General features: G+C 35.9%; 4 protein-coding genes across 4 annotated transcripts; 3 read left to right on the forward strand and 1 right to left on the reverse strand.

The window, feature by feature from the left end:
- The first annotated feature begins 998 nt into the window (after positions 1 to 998).
- LOC138347833 (putative disease resistance RPP13-like protein 3) lies at positions 999 to 3,438 on the forward strand. Its single transcript, XM_069296377.1, has 4 exons — positions 999 to 1,726; positions 2,036 to 2,525; positions 2,733 to 2,957; positions 3,193 to 3,438. Exons 1-4 carry the CDS (start codon positions 999 to 1,001, stop codon positions 3,436 to 3,438), a joined length of 1,689 nt encoding a protein of 562 aa, XP_069152478.1.
- Positions 3,439 to 5,407: 1,969 nt separating this feature from the next.
- LOC101250108 (disease resistance protein RPP13-like) lies at positions 5,408 to 10,039 on the forward strand. Its single transcript, XM_069296428.1, has 2 exons — positions 5,408 to 8,503; positions 9,459 to 10,039. Exon 1 carries the CDS (start codon positions 5,866 to 5,868, stop codon positions 7,012 to 7,014), a length of 1,149 nt encoding a protein of 382 aa, XP_069152529.1. The 5' UTR covers positions 5,408 to 5,865; the 3' UTR covers positions 7,015 to 8,503; positions 9,459 to 10,039.
- Positions 7,078 to 8,459, forward strand: LOC138347834 (probable disease resistance RPP8-like protein 4). Its single transcript, XM_069296378.1, has 3 exons — positions 7,078 to 7,087; positions 7,215 to 7,432; positions 8,049 to 8,459. Exons 1-3 carry the CDS (start codon positions 7,078 to 7,080, stop codon positions 8,457 to 8,459), a joined length of 639 nt encoding a protein of 212 aa, XP_069152479.1.
- A 179-nt stretch (positions 10,040 to 10,218) lies between the features above and the next one.
- Positions 10,219 to 13,052, reverse strand: LOC101265815 (uncharacterized). The gene is made up of 6 exons (XM_004236798.5): positions 12,746 to 13,052; positions 12,137 to 12,202; positions 11,644 to 11,718; positions 11,071 to 11,194; positions 10,862 to 10,984; positions 10,219 to 10,708 (listed from the first exon to the last, which is right to left on the reverse strand). Exons 1-6 carry the CDS (start codon positions 12,895 to 12,897, stop codon positions 10,565 to 10,567), a joined length of 684 nt encoding a protein of 227 aa, XP_004236846.1. The 5' UTR covers positions 12,898 to 13,052; the 3' UTR covers positions 10,219 to 10,564.
- Positions 13,053 to 14,460: the final 1,408 nt, after the last annotated feature.

Below are 14,460 nucleotides of genomic sequence, written 5' to 3' on the forward strand. Positions count from 1 at the left end.
TTATGTATTATGCCTTCCAAATTCCATCGTAATGATGGTTCTTTCGGACTCAAAAACTCACAGAAGATCCGATGCCTATTTTGGGAATGTTGCCAAACCTAAGGAATCTTGAACTTTTTTAGAGCTTATGAAGGAAAAGAAATTACATGCATTGATAACAACTTCAGTCAACTGGAGATCCTTCGTCTTGAGAACTTAGGGAAATGGCATTTAGCCCGCAAGTGCCACGCCTCATATTAAAGGTTTTGCTATCCATCAATGTCCAAAGCTAAAAGAGATACCCGAGAGAATGAAAGACGTGGAGAGAACTCCTTTTCGATGAAGCTATATATATATATATATATATATATATCGATGTCCTATTTCAGCCTCTTCATAATCATACCCAAATAAATTTATAAGGTGGACCATTGAATTGGACAACACAGAACTACTACTGATAGACTTTTCCTCCATATATAGTTTCATTACTCTAATTTTTTCAAATGGGAACACTTTGATTTTCTCTTGCCCAGTCAAATGAGTCACATTTCACTTTCATTTCTCTAATTTTTTCTTGTTCATTTTCCACATTCTTGTTTGACATATTTGACAATCATAATTCTTTTATAATTATTTACTTTTTAGACTTTTCTCCACACATAAATTTTCCCACAAGTTGTGTAATGGTAGTTAAAGAAGCTTTAATACATATTTCAAAAAAAGCATAGTATATAAACATAACTCTTAAGGGTCTAGTACATAGAGGAATATGTCTTTTCTTCAATTATATATAATTTTTTAAGTGTCTAATTGTGCACACCCAAAGTTAAAGGTCATTGTTGTCGGCTGAAGCCAAGTTAAGGGTCATGTTTATGTATTATTTCTTTCGTTTTTACTCAACTTTTAATCAGTATTAATGTCAACTGTTTTTGAGTGTATATCTCTATCTCTCATTTCTGACTAGTATTCCAATATACAGACCCCATTTCTCCAGATAAAAATCAATACTCCTGAAGATGGCTGATGCCTTTGTGTCATTTGCAGTTAAAAAACTGGGTGATTTCCTCATTCAGGAAGTTTCCCTGCTTACAAATCTCAGAGATGAAGTTAGATGGCTGAGAAATGATCTACTCTTCATGCAGTCTTTCCTCAGAGATGCAGAACTAAAGCAATGTGGAGATCAAAGAGTTCAACAATGGGTGTTTGAGATCAACTCTATTGCAAATGACGCTGTCGCTATACTAGAGACTTACAGCTTCAAGGCTGGTAAAGGTGACGATCAATTTGCTAGTTGTCTCAAGGGTTGCGCTTGCATCTGTAAGAAGGACACCAAATTCTACAAAGTATCCAAAGAGATACAATCACTCAAGCAACGAATTATGGATATCTCTCGCAAGCGAGAGACTTATGGTATTACAAATATCAATAGTACTAATTCAGGAGATGGATCAAGTAAGCGGCCAAACAATCCATCTGCCATGGTTACAACATTGAGGAGAACCACCTCCTATGTGGATGGTCAGGATCACATTTTTGTTGGATTTCAGGATGTTGTAGAAAGATTGCTATCTGAACTTCTCAAAGAAGAGCCTCGTCGAAGCGTCATCTCCATTTATGGCATGGGTGGTTTAGGCAAGACCACTCTTGCAAGAAATCTCTACATCAGTCCTGATATAGTCAATAGCTTCCATACACGAGCTTGGATATGTGTTTCTCAAGAGTACAACACTGTGGATCTCCTCAGGTATATCATAAAATCCATCCAAGGTTGCACCAAGGAAACTCTAGATTTGTTGGAAAGGATGACAGAGAGAGATCTAGAAATTTACCTTCGTAATCTTTTAAAAAAACGCAAATACCTTGTGGTGGTTGATGATATATGGCAGAGAGAAGCATGAGAGAGTTTGAAAAGAGCATTTCCGGATAGCAAGAATGGCAGCAGAGTTATTATCACCACGCGCAAGCAAGATGTTGCTGAAAGAGCATACAACAGAGGTTTCGTCCATAAACTTCGTTTCCTAAACCAAGAAGAAAGTTGGGATCTCTTTTGCAGGAAACTACTTGATGTTCGAGCAATGACCTCCACAATGGAGAGGCTAGCTAAGGATATGGTGGATAAGTGTGGAGGCTTACCTCTTGCAATTGTTGTATTGAGCGGACTACTTTCGCATAAAAGGGGGCCAGGCGAATGGAAAAAGGTGAAAGACCGCCTTTGGAAGAACATTGAAGAAGACTCTATTGAAATCTCCTACATACTATCATTAAGCTACAATGATTTGTCAACTGAGCTCAAGCAGTGTTTTCTCTACTTCGGTATTTTTCCAGAAGATCAAGAGCTCGAGGCTGAAAACGTAATACGGCTGTGGATGGCTGAGGGTTTCATACCAAGAGGACAAGAAAGAATGGAGGATGTAGCTGAAGGCTTCTTGAATGAGCTAATAAGACGAAGCTTGGTTCAAGTGGCTCGAACATTTTGGGAAAAAGTTACTGAATGTAAGGTTCATGATTTACTTCGTGATCTTGCCATACAAAAGGCATTGGAGGTAAACTTCTTTGACATTTATGATCCAAGAAACCACTCCATATCTTCCTTATGTATCAGGCATGCCATTCATGATCAAGGAGAAAAGTACCTCTCACTTGATCTTTCTAACTTAAAGTTGAGGTCAATTATGTTCTTCGATCCAGATTTTCGGAACATGAATCTTATAAACTTCTGTAGTGTGTTCCAACATATATATGTGTTGTAGTTGGATACTCTTGGTGGAACTGTACCTCATGCCATAGGAAGTTTATACCATCTCAAATTCTTAAGCTTGGGAGGTATTGGTAATCTTCCCTCCTCCATTGGCAACCTCAAGAATTTGCAGACACTTTGTGTCAAAAGTGAATTTAGACATTTGTGCCAACTACCCCCCGAGACAGCTGACCTAATAAATCTAAGGCATTTAGTTGCTCCGTATTCTGAACCTCTGGTACGTATAAGTAAACTCACTAGTCTTCAAATTCTTAAAGACATCTCTTGTGATCAGTGGAAAGATGTTGACCCTGTTGATTTTAGTCAATCTTCGAGAATTAAGCATGATTGATATAACCAAATCTTACTCCCTAAACAACATTAGCAGCTTGAAAAACCTTAGCACTCTCAAATTGTTTTGTAGAGATGGTCAATCATTCCCAGACCTTGAATTTCTTTATTATTGTGAAAAGCTTCAGAAATTGTGGTTAGATGGGAGAATACAGAAACTGTCTCTGTTACCAAATTCCATCACAATGATGGTTCTTTTGGACTCAAAACTCATGGAAGATCCGATGCCTATTTTGGGAATGTTGCCAAACCTAAGAAAACTCGAAGTTCTTAGAGCTTATCAAGGAAAAGAAATATTCTGCAGTGATAATAGCTTCCCTCAACTCGAGTTCCTTAGTCTTGCTTGTCTTGAGAACCTAGACACATGACATTTAGCCACAAGTGCCATGCCTCTGATTAAAGGTCTTCGTATTGATCACTGTAAAAAGCTGAACAAGATTCCCCAGAGAATGAAAGACGCGAAGCTTTTCAAGCATACATGAAGTCTTATTTCATAAATAGTGTGTTAATAATATTTCGGTTAAACAGGCGAGGAAGCTGTCACTTGAAGACATTTTTTGTCAGTTGGAGTTTGTTCGTCTTTGTTGATCTTCGATACATTGAGAGTTGGCATTCAGCTACAAGTCCCATGCCTGTTATTAAAGGTTTAGGTCGACATGAGTGTTTGAAGTTGCATCAGATTCAAAAAAAAGAATGAAAAGTATGCTGTGTACTTTCATCCAGCTACTGATTGTGAGCTTTAGATGGATTTTTGCACAAAGCATTATAGGATTTGCATTGTCTCTACCCTGTTTCGAGGCCTAAGTAGGCCATGTATTGACTAAATGAACCAAAGCTCATTTATCAAGGAGCATTTTGATCATTTTCTCTTCATGATGGCATAGCGAAGGAGTTCATTCATCTAACTAGCTTTAGTACCTAATTTTTGGGTTTTCTGATTCTGTACACACAAGCTCAAAAATCCGATGCCTCGTTCTTTCTGTTTTAGAACAGATCCTGTAAACTACAAAAGACTCGACTTTTAATGCAAAAGTAGAGATGCAATACGTACCAAAATAATCCAATCACTGCATCATGAATGGCAGATGATGCCTTCTTACGTCTGCTTAAACGCTGACACATTCATTCCATTCTAGTAATTAAGATCACATTGCATCGTCAATGACAGAAACAACACCAAATATCACCTACAGAGTAACGAAACCGAAAGTCAGAGGATGACACACATCAGATTTTCACAAAAGGCAGTTGACAAAGTACAGATTTTGGTTCATAAAATTCAAGCAACATCAAATCTCAATGCACGCTATCTCAAGGCAATAATTGTGTCATTTAACTTGACCTAATTTCAAATTTATGACCTTCAACATTGGATGTGCACAAGTAAACATTTAAACTTGTATAAAGTTAAACAAATTGACACATAAGTCTTATATGTCATAATACACATAAGACACCACGTAGGACGCAAACTGCCATGTAGGACGCAAATTGTACACTCAAAGTTGGAGGACATAAATGTGAAACGAGCAGAAATTAAACAAAGCAGCCGTTAATACCTGTGAAGGAAACTAAACAAAAACTTTAAAGCAAAAAAAACCAAGAAATCATCACTTCACTGAAATTCAGCATACAGTCATGATTCTTTCTGGGAGCAATTAGCAGAAACCTTTAAAAACCGAAACGCCTGAAAATGGCGGATGCCTTTGTGTCATTTGCAGCACAAAATCTAGGCAATTTCCTTATACAGGAAGTTAACATGCATTTTAAGTCGAAGAGAGGATGTCCGATGGTTGAGAGATAAGCAGATTCCTCAAGGATGCGGAGGAAAATACTATTAACATTGAACTACATAAGCTGCAAAAATTGCATTCACGCGTCCATCTGAAGTGAATCATAGATAAAGTCTCGTATGGGCAAAAAGTATTTCAATGGCTCAAATGTTGAGGAAGAGTGGTGTTCCGTACATACTATAGTCCTAGTTGAGTCATCTAGATAAGTGAATTATGCTGATAACTTTAAAGGACAGAAGGTGACTTAAGCCTGTATTTTCTTTACTTCATTATATTCTAAACCGATAACGCCAATGACTATTTCCAACTGATAATATCCTAATGGTACTTACTCTTTACCATTTCAAAAAAAAAAAAAAAAAGTGCCTTTCACTTAGCTTGCATCTTTATCGTCCTTGTTGATAATAGGAGCTTTCATTTCCTGTTGCCTTTCATTATCATGATTGCCCACCACTTCAAGAAAGCATCAATCAAGTTTCTGTCACTTTACTCATTATTTCAACTTTTTTTTTGTTGTTTTAGTTTTTCAATGTTTAATTTCTTTTTTTGTTTTTGGCTTCTTTTAAGTGTGTCATTTAACTTGACCTAATTTCAAATTTATGCCCTTCAACTTAGAATGTACGAACAAATATACAAACGCATTCCACGTAACATCCTGCACGACAATTTATGTGATCGCTTCACCATATGCTTCAACTCCATCATCAAACAATTTTTATAGATAATATCAATTGGTGTAGAAAGAATTTGACTGGTTAGAATAAGAAGATTCTTCTATTGAAATGTACCTTTCGCATAGCTTGCATCTTTGTCCTTTTAAGACAATGGAACTGCTTGCCTTGTCTAATAGTTGATTTTTTTTAAAAAAAAAAAAAACAAAAAAAAAAACCACATGGTCATATTTAGTTTTTTCTAAACTTTATTCACATTAGTGGACCCTTTGAACACATTTTTTGAGGTCTTACTTTTATGTTTAGTGCTTCTGAGTTCTGAGGTTATAAAATGATCTCATCTCCTTTTTTTTTTCAATCAAAAGTAGTAGTAGTATTCCTAAAGATGACTGATGCATTTGTGTCATTTGCAGTTCAAAAATTGGGTGATTTCCTAATACAGGAAATTAACCTACGTTTAAGTCTAAGAGAAGATATACAGTGGCTGCGAAACGAGCTTCTCTTCATGCACTCTTTCCTCAGAGATGCAGAACTAAAGCAATGTGGAGATCAAAGAGTTCAACAGTGGGTGTTTGAGATCAACTCTATTGCTAATGACGCTGTTGCTATACTCGAGACTTATAGCTTCAAGGTTGCTAAAGGTAATGACAATGGATTTTCTAGTCGTCTCAAGGCTTGCGCTTGCATCTGTAGGAGTGAGGCCGGATTCTACAAAGTTTCCACGGAGATTGAATCACTCAAGCAACGAATCATGGATATATCTCGCAAACGAGATACTTATGGTATTAGAGATATCAATAATGCAGGAGAAGGTCCAAGTTATCAGTCTGCCATGGTTAGAACATTGAGGAGAACTACCTCATATGTGGATGACCAGGATTACATTTTTGTTGGCTTTCAGGATGTTGTACAGACATTGCTAGCTCAACTTCTCAAAGCTGAGCCTCGTCGAACCGTCCTCTCCATTTATGGCATGGGTGGATTAGGCAAGACCACTCTTGCAAGAAACCTTTACATCAATCCTAATATAGCCTCTAGCTTCTCTACACACGCTTGGATATGTGTTTCTCAAGAGTATAACACAATGGATCTTCTTAAAACTATTATAAAATCCATCCGAGGTCGCACCAAGGAAACTCTGGATTTGTTGGAAAAGATGGATGAAAGAGATCTAGAAAACCACCTTCGTGATCTATTGAAAGAACGCAAATACCTCGTGGTGGTTGATGATGTCTGGCAGAGAGAAGCATGGGAGAGTTTGAAAAGAGCATTCCCGGATGGCAAGAATGGCAGCAGAGTCATTGTTACCACGCGCAAAGAGGATGTCGCTGAAAGAGCAGCCGACAGAGGTTTTGTTCATAAACTTCGTTTCCTAAGTCAAGAAGAAAGTTGGGATCACTTTCTTAGGAAACTACTTGATGTTCGAGCAATGGTTCCAGAAATGGAAAGTCTAGCTAAGGATATGGTGGAAAAAGTGTAGAGGCTTACCTCTTGCAATTGTTGTATTGAGCGGACTACTTTCACATAAAAAGGAGCTAGATGAATGGCAAAAGGTGAAAGACCACCTTTGGAAGAACATTAAAGATGACTCTACTGAAATCTCCTACATACTATCATTAAGCTACAACGATTTGTCAACTGCACTCAAGCAGTGTTTTCTCTACTTTGGTATTTTTCCAGAAGATCAAGAGCTCGAGGCTGAAAACATTATACGGTTGTGGGTGGCTGAGGGTTTCATACCAAGAGGAGAAGAAAGAATAGAGGATGTCGCTGAAGGCTTCTTAAATGAGCTGATAAGACGAAGCTTGGTTCAAGTGGCTGGAACATTTTGGGAAAGAGTTATTCTATGTAGGGTTCACGATGTAGTTCGTGATCTTTCCATACAAAAGGCATTGGAGGTAAACTTCTTTGATATTTATGATCCAAGAAACCACTCCATATCCTTCTTATGCATCAGGCATGCCATTCATGATCAAGGAGAAAAGTACCTCTCACTTGATCTTTCTAACTTAAAGTTGAGGTCAGTTATGTTCTTCGATTTTCTTAACATGAGTCTTATAAACTTCAGTAGTGTGTTCCAACATATGTATGTGTTATACTTGGATGTTTCTGGTGGAACGATACCTGACTCCATAGGACGTTTGTACCACCTCAAGTTCTTAAGATTGACAGGTATCCGTTGTCTTCCCTCCTCCATTTGCAACCTCAAGAATTTACAGACACTTTGTGTAGTAAATGAAAAAAACGGGTGCTTATGCCAACTACCCAGCGAGACAGCTGACCTGATAGATCTAAGATATTTAGATGCTCCATATTCAAAACCTCTGAAACGTATAAGCAAACTCAGTAGTCTTCAAGTTCTTAAAAGCCTTGCTTGTGATCAGTGGAAGGATGTTGACCCTGTTGATTTAGTCAATCTTCGAGAATTAAGCATGCATGATATCAACAAATCTTACTCCCTAAACAACATTAGTAGTTTGAATAACCTTAGCACTCTCACATTGTGTTGTGAAGATGATGAATCATTCCCAGCCCTCGAGTTTCTTGCTTCTTGTCAAAAGCTCCACAAGTTGTGGCTTGAAGGGGAAATTGAGAAACTGCCCAGACGCATTTCCAAATTCCATCACAATGATGGTTCTTGTGGACTCAAAACTCATAGAAGATCCAATGTCTACTCTAGGGATGCTGCCAAATCTAAGAAATCTTGATTTGTTTAGAGCTTATGAAGGAAATGAATTAACCTGCAGTGATAACAGTTTCAGTCAACTAGAGTTCCTTCGTCTCGATGGTCTTGAGAAGCTAGAAAGATGGCATATAGGCACAAGTGTCATGCCTCTCATTAAAGGTCTTGGTATCTATGATTGTCCAACGCTAAAGGAGATTCCTGAGAGAATGAAAGACGTGGAGAGAACTCCTTATCGATGAAACATTTCAAGCATAATATTATGTCCTATTCCATAATCGTAGAGGTAATTAATCCCAATCCCAAATTACCATTTCTTTAATTTGTTTTACTCAAACTTTGCTGCAGATATGTTAGTATTGTTTTACGTTATCAACTTACTAAAAGAAAGTCAACTACAAATCATTTATACCCTCTAACTCAGGCTGTGCACAGCTATATAATCAAACTTGCATAAAATTGAATAAGTAGACACACACGTCATGTGGCATAATACACGTAGGATGCCACATAGGACACAATATTGTCATGTAGGACGCCACGTATGACGAATGTGTCTATCTATTCAATTTTTACACAAGTTTAAATGTCTACTTATGCACACTCAAAGTTGGAGGGAATTAATATCAGCTGAAGCCAAGTTTAAGGCCATGTTTATGTATTACGCCCGAGTTCAATGAGCAATATATATATCATTTGGTTTACACTTGATACCGTCATGAACATTATAATCTTTTTATCTTTAATTGATGATGAATACTAGTTAATATTAATATTAAATAGTGTGTTACAAAGGTACCTTCTTGTATCGTTCAATTTGATTCCAGAAACCACATCAAAATTCCTAGTCCTAACATGAAAGAGCCATGGAAGAACTTTCGATGCATGGTAAATATATTCAAGGCATAATACATATATTTGACCCAAAACTTGACTTCAAATTTTAAACTTGATTGCGTTCTCGCGTCCATCTAAGGTGAATCATAGAAAAAAGTGTCATTTGGGCAAAAAGCATTTAAGCGGCTCAAATGTTGAGGGAAAGAGGTGTTCCATAGATACTAGTCCTAGTTGAGGCGTCTAGCTAAGTGAATTCTACTGACAACTTTATGTCTACTGCTTTTGAGTGCTCATCTCCCATTATCCGACTTGTATTCTTCTATACATACCCCTCTTTTCCAGATAAAAATCAAAACTCCTGAAGATGGCTGATGTCTTTGTGTCATTTGCACTTCAAAAATTAGGTGATTTCCTCATACACAAAGTTTCCCTGCTAAGAAGTAGAGATCAAAGAGTTCAGCAATGGGTGTTTGAGATCAACTCTATTGCTAATGATGTTGTTGCTATACTCAAGACTTACAACTTCGAGGGTGGTAAAAGTGATGACATTGGATTTGCTAGTTGTCTCAAGAAATTAATTCTACAAATGTCGCCAAGATGCCAAGGAGATTCAATCACTCAAGCAAAGAATCATGGATATCTCTCGCAAATGAGAGACTTATGGTATTACAAATATCGATAATAATGCAGGGGAACAGTCTTCCATGGTAACAATATTGAGGAGAACCAACTCCAATGTGGATGATCAAGGTGAACATTTTGTTGGATTTCAGGATGTTGTAGAAAGATTGTTGAAAATTGTCTTTAGTTACTGCAGTAAACTTTAGTATTTTGCAGACTTCTAGTTGTTTTCTTTTCTCAAATCTCTCACGGTAGGGATAAAGTCTGGGTACATACTACCTTTCTCAGACCCCACTTATTGGATTATGTTCGGTATGTTGTATTTGAAGTTTTTCACTAGTCCAAATAAAATGTCATTCTCATAGCTATTGTAATACCTTGATAAAGGTTGCTCATTTGATCCCAAGAGCCAAATAAGGCTACAAAGTCTATGTCTAAGTACTTGGTCGATCAAGTGTATCTTAAGATCATCCAGTTAACAATCAAATACAATCACAATCCACTCTATGCACAATGCAGCTATGAAACAAAGCTCGCAACTCGTTAAGGCTGCAACATGTAATTTGTTTTGTTTATTTTATGACGCGAGATGAAATCGTGCATCTACAAAAGCATATTCATACTAAAATTCATGACTATTTCAGAGTTTTTAGCATAGCTTCTCACAAAGAGGATTGGTGATAGCTGAGGCAGAAGGCTATCATAATTTAGGTATCCTATGTTCAAAATTCTACAGGACTTGATGAATGGCATGCTAGTCAGACTGTCGAGACATAAAAATCAGTCTCCAGCAGTCCAAGCCCATTGCATTTGCGGGAAGAAATGGATTTTTCAGATCAAAACTATTTCCGCTATCCTACGAAGCCTGAAGTTTGAGCAGAAACTAACGTCAGCTGATGATCATCTTGTTCAGGAATTCAGCTTGCTCGGGAAAGTATTCCAACAGTTCATCTTTGGTCACCCAGACAAAATCATCACATTTCCTAATATCAAATTTGTTGGCTGCAATAACTTGGGATTTGAAGAAGAAGCGCTGCCACAATAAAATATAGAATATATAAGAAGCACAAAAATTTGCAGAAGCTATCAGGAAATTTCCCTCCTTCCGTCCCTCACTCACCGTGGGATGAGAGAATTTCTTTACTCTCTTTTTCTTCAATACTTTCAATAATTAAAATGTACATACCTTGATTGAAGGGATTTTCTTGTCTTCAGTGGGTTGCATGACCATATGACCCATAGGGGCATTTCCAACAAAATATGTATGTGAAAGATCTCCAATGAAAGATTCTAAGGCAGACTCAGCACACTGCAAATAGTTGCAACTTATATTTTCATTTTCCTAACCCAAATTACTGAAATCAGCATAGAAATGGACTGATAAGTACTATTTACCTTGCGCAAATTCTCTTCAGACTCATAAACTTTTTCAGGGAAATGCCAGACAGGCTTTCCACTACCTTGTGTGGTACCATGGACTAGAAGATAGAGTCTCTTGTCTAGTGCTCGCTGTAATGACCTTATGCATATCAATAAAATCTCATAATTAGTAACATGAAAAGGTTTTGTGTAGGGTTAGCACCTTTTAGCAAATTTTGACCAAGTGATGAGTTGAAAAAAAAGACGCAAGCTTTATTTTGTGGGGTAGAGAGGGTGAAGAAGGCAAATAAAAGGTAAAAAAAAAAACAGTAGCGCTGCATTCCTAATTTTAAGTACTTACACAATGCGCAATTGAAAAATCTCATGTAACTAACACATCAATTACTTCGAGACAATATTAAGGCATTTCAACATCAAAAATTTAGTTATGGTAAACAATTAGAAGTCAATAATCATCTATTGTCAGGAAATACGAGTCTGCTGAATTTAGTAAAGCAACTCTTGAAAGAAAAATATCTTCTAGTGCAATGTCCATATTCAAATTCTTGTATAATATTTGACAAAAGTTAGAAGTCCAAGCTTTGGTACCTTTGATCATTAGTCTTATCTGCTTCTGAGATTCGAGGAGCTGGTTTATAATCAATTTGATAATCACCTTTTCCCCTGCATGTAACATATAGATGTAACCGAGTCACTGACCATGTGGCATTTGACACTAGACAGAACAGTATGTGATAGCATGTTCAAGAAGAACCATGCACATATTTAATGGCTAATAAGGAAGAACACATGCTTGAAAAGGCAATAATACTACACAAGCAATTTAGACAAACTCTATTTCTAGAGTAAAGAAAAACGCTCAGAAAATCTTCATCACTTTTCGACTTTTATGCTCTCTTTGTGCTATTCAGCTCCTAAATCAATTTCACTGGTCTATTATGTTTAAACTTATTTCATACATCCTATGCACACTCTTCATACCATTCATTAGTTAATATTTCATCATAAATGAAGATACATAATTCACAAGGAAAGGTATTCAATGGCAAGGTGTAATTCAAAAAATGCAACATCAATGTACCTGGTATCAGACTTCTTCAGAAAACTTTCTGGATACTCTCGCCGATATTGCTGCCTCCAACGAAACCTATAAAAGAAATTAATCATAAAATTACTGCAATCAACTAAACACCAATTACGTTAAACAATCATCTACATTGTCATTCGCCAACTCTTGTTCATGAACCTTTGCTCTTTTTTATTCTCATTTTCTCCTTCTAACCCATTCTATAACCTCATTATTCTCAACTTCATTACACATTATCTCCTAAGCATTAGAAACCACTGCAAAATTTTGGACAAAAGAAACTATTTTCTTTCGTAGATTTACTTCATCAAACTTACAAAATAGCGAAGATTCATAATTTGACCTGACTAAGGCATAAAATTATTGTTTTTTAGCACTATTTTTCTCAAGCAAACATATCAAAGTACCCCTTAATCCCTAATTAACCAGCACAGTTTCTGAAAAGCGAAAAAAAAAATCAACACTAGTAAATGTTTTGATCATTCTATTATACGAACCAGCAATTATCGCTCTAAAAGTAAATCATTGTAATTGGATTACAAAAGGGATTGATTACACTTCGATTTCGTGCAACAATTGAACAGAAAAAAAGAAAAAACTTACGAAAATTCTTGAAAAGCATATACAGTAGGATCGATTTTGGGTACCACTACCGGTAATCTTTCAAAGAGCACTGAAGCCACAATTTTATCATTGTTGAATGAAGAAAACCATCGTTTACCTATCGCAGATGAACAGCACCTCTGCATTTTCATAAACCCTAAAAACCCAAATTCCACAGTACTGAAAGTGAAATGAAATTTGGGGAAGGGTTATGGGCTTGGGACTCGGGTTGAAGTATATGGGCTTGGGACTCGGGTTGAAGTTCATGGGCTTGGGACTCGGGTTGAAGTTTATGGGCTTGGGACTTGGGTTTGAAGAATGAAATGTGAATCCCTTATAATTATGGCATTTGTTATTTTTCTTATGAAATATTAATTATCTAAATTTTATTTTAATCAATTAAATATTAGTCATTAATTTTTATCTAGTGTCATTTGCCTCACATTCAAGCAAGAATTTGGGGAAATGAAGAGGTGCCGAATCCAAAATACGGATTACTCTAATCCGTTCATACCTTGACATGAGTGACATTCAAGTATTTAATTAAAAAAAAAGGTATTTTTCTTTTATTATATGCTTTTAAAATAAACTTGTACCGACACATTCAAGAATTATAAAAAGAGTTTTTCCAATTCTATTTTATATAATTTGATTTTACAAAATTTCTTACATTACATGGACGAATTTGGTGGCACAAAATAAGATAAAGGATATTAGAAACATGAGTTAGAGCGGTATAAATTTATTATATTAATAAGGGTTAAACATGCAATGCACTTTTCGAGGACTAGTTAATTAATAGTATATAATGAGTCCTATGCAACATAAATTTGAGATAGTTGAGCTTTAACGGGTATCGAGTGGGAGATCAGGAAAAAAAATACAACAATAAAATATCAAACTCAAAAAACAATTTACATATAATTCATCCGACATTACATTATTATCATATGATTTTTGATATAGTTCGACTATAATATTGAATTTCAACGAACTATGATTAAAAATTCAGTCCCAAAACTAATTCAAATTTTACCCAAATAATCTGAAATTTTATATGATTAGTCTCGTCGACATGAATAGTTAAAAAGAAAAGAAACGTATTTATAATTTAAAGATGAACTTAAACATACTAAATTTAAAAATTTCTCATTTTAGTATTAATAATATTATTTTATAACCACATTGATACCATGAAATTTTATAATCATATATTTTAAAAATCTTCCTAGTCTTGATTAAAATGGCGTACCTAGTCAAACATGTTTCGATAAAATGAAGCAAATGAAATATAATTAATTAGCTAAAAGTGATTTAGGTAAAGAAAACAATTAAACCAACTCTTCTGAATAATAAAATTTAATCTAATATGATAGTATGTCTTTTTAAATATCCTGATATTTACCCTACTGAAATTATTATCGAGGGTCTTTTTGAAACAAACATTTACCTCCACGAGGCAGTGGGACTTGTGCCTTGGGACATAATTTCTTTGTCTAAACACACAACTTGTGCCAATGAAGCAGTGGCCTAGTGTTCTGTCAGACATTCTTCGTTGAAATATACGAATTATACAAATTTAGTTTTTCAATACATATATATTAAATCTTGAACGGCAACTTTTGGCTTCACCACTACACTAAGCATAACTTGTGTGATGGAATTTGAAATTCTTGGCTTGGAGTTAGTAGAGAATATATACTTTTCTTCTTTAG

Source organism: Solanum lycopersicum, chromosome 4, assembly GCF_036512215.1.
Source record: "Solanum lycopersicum chromosome 4, SLM_r2.1".
Classification (NCBI taxonomy): Eukaryota; Viridiplantae; Streptophyta; class Magnoliopsida; order Solanales; family Solanaceae; genus Solanum; species Solanum lycopersicum.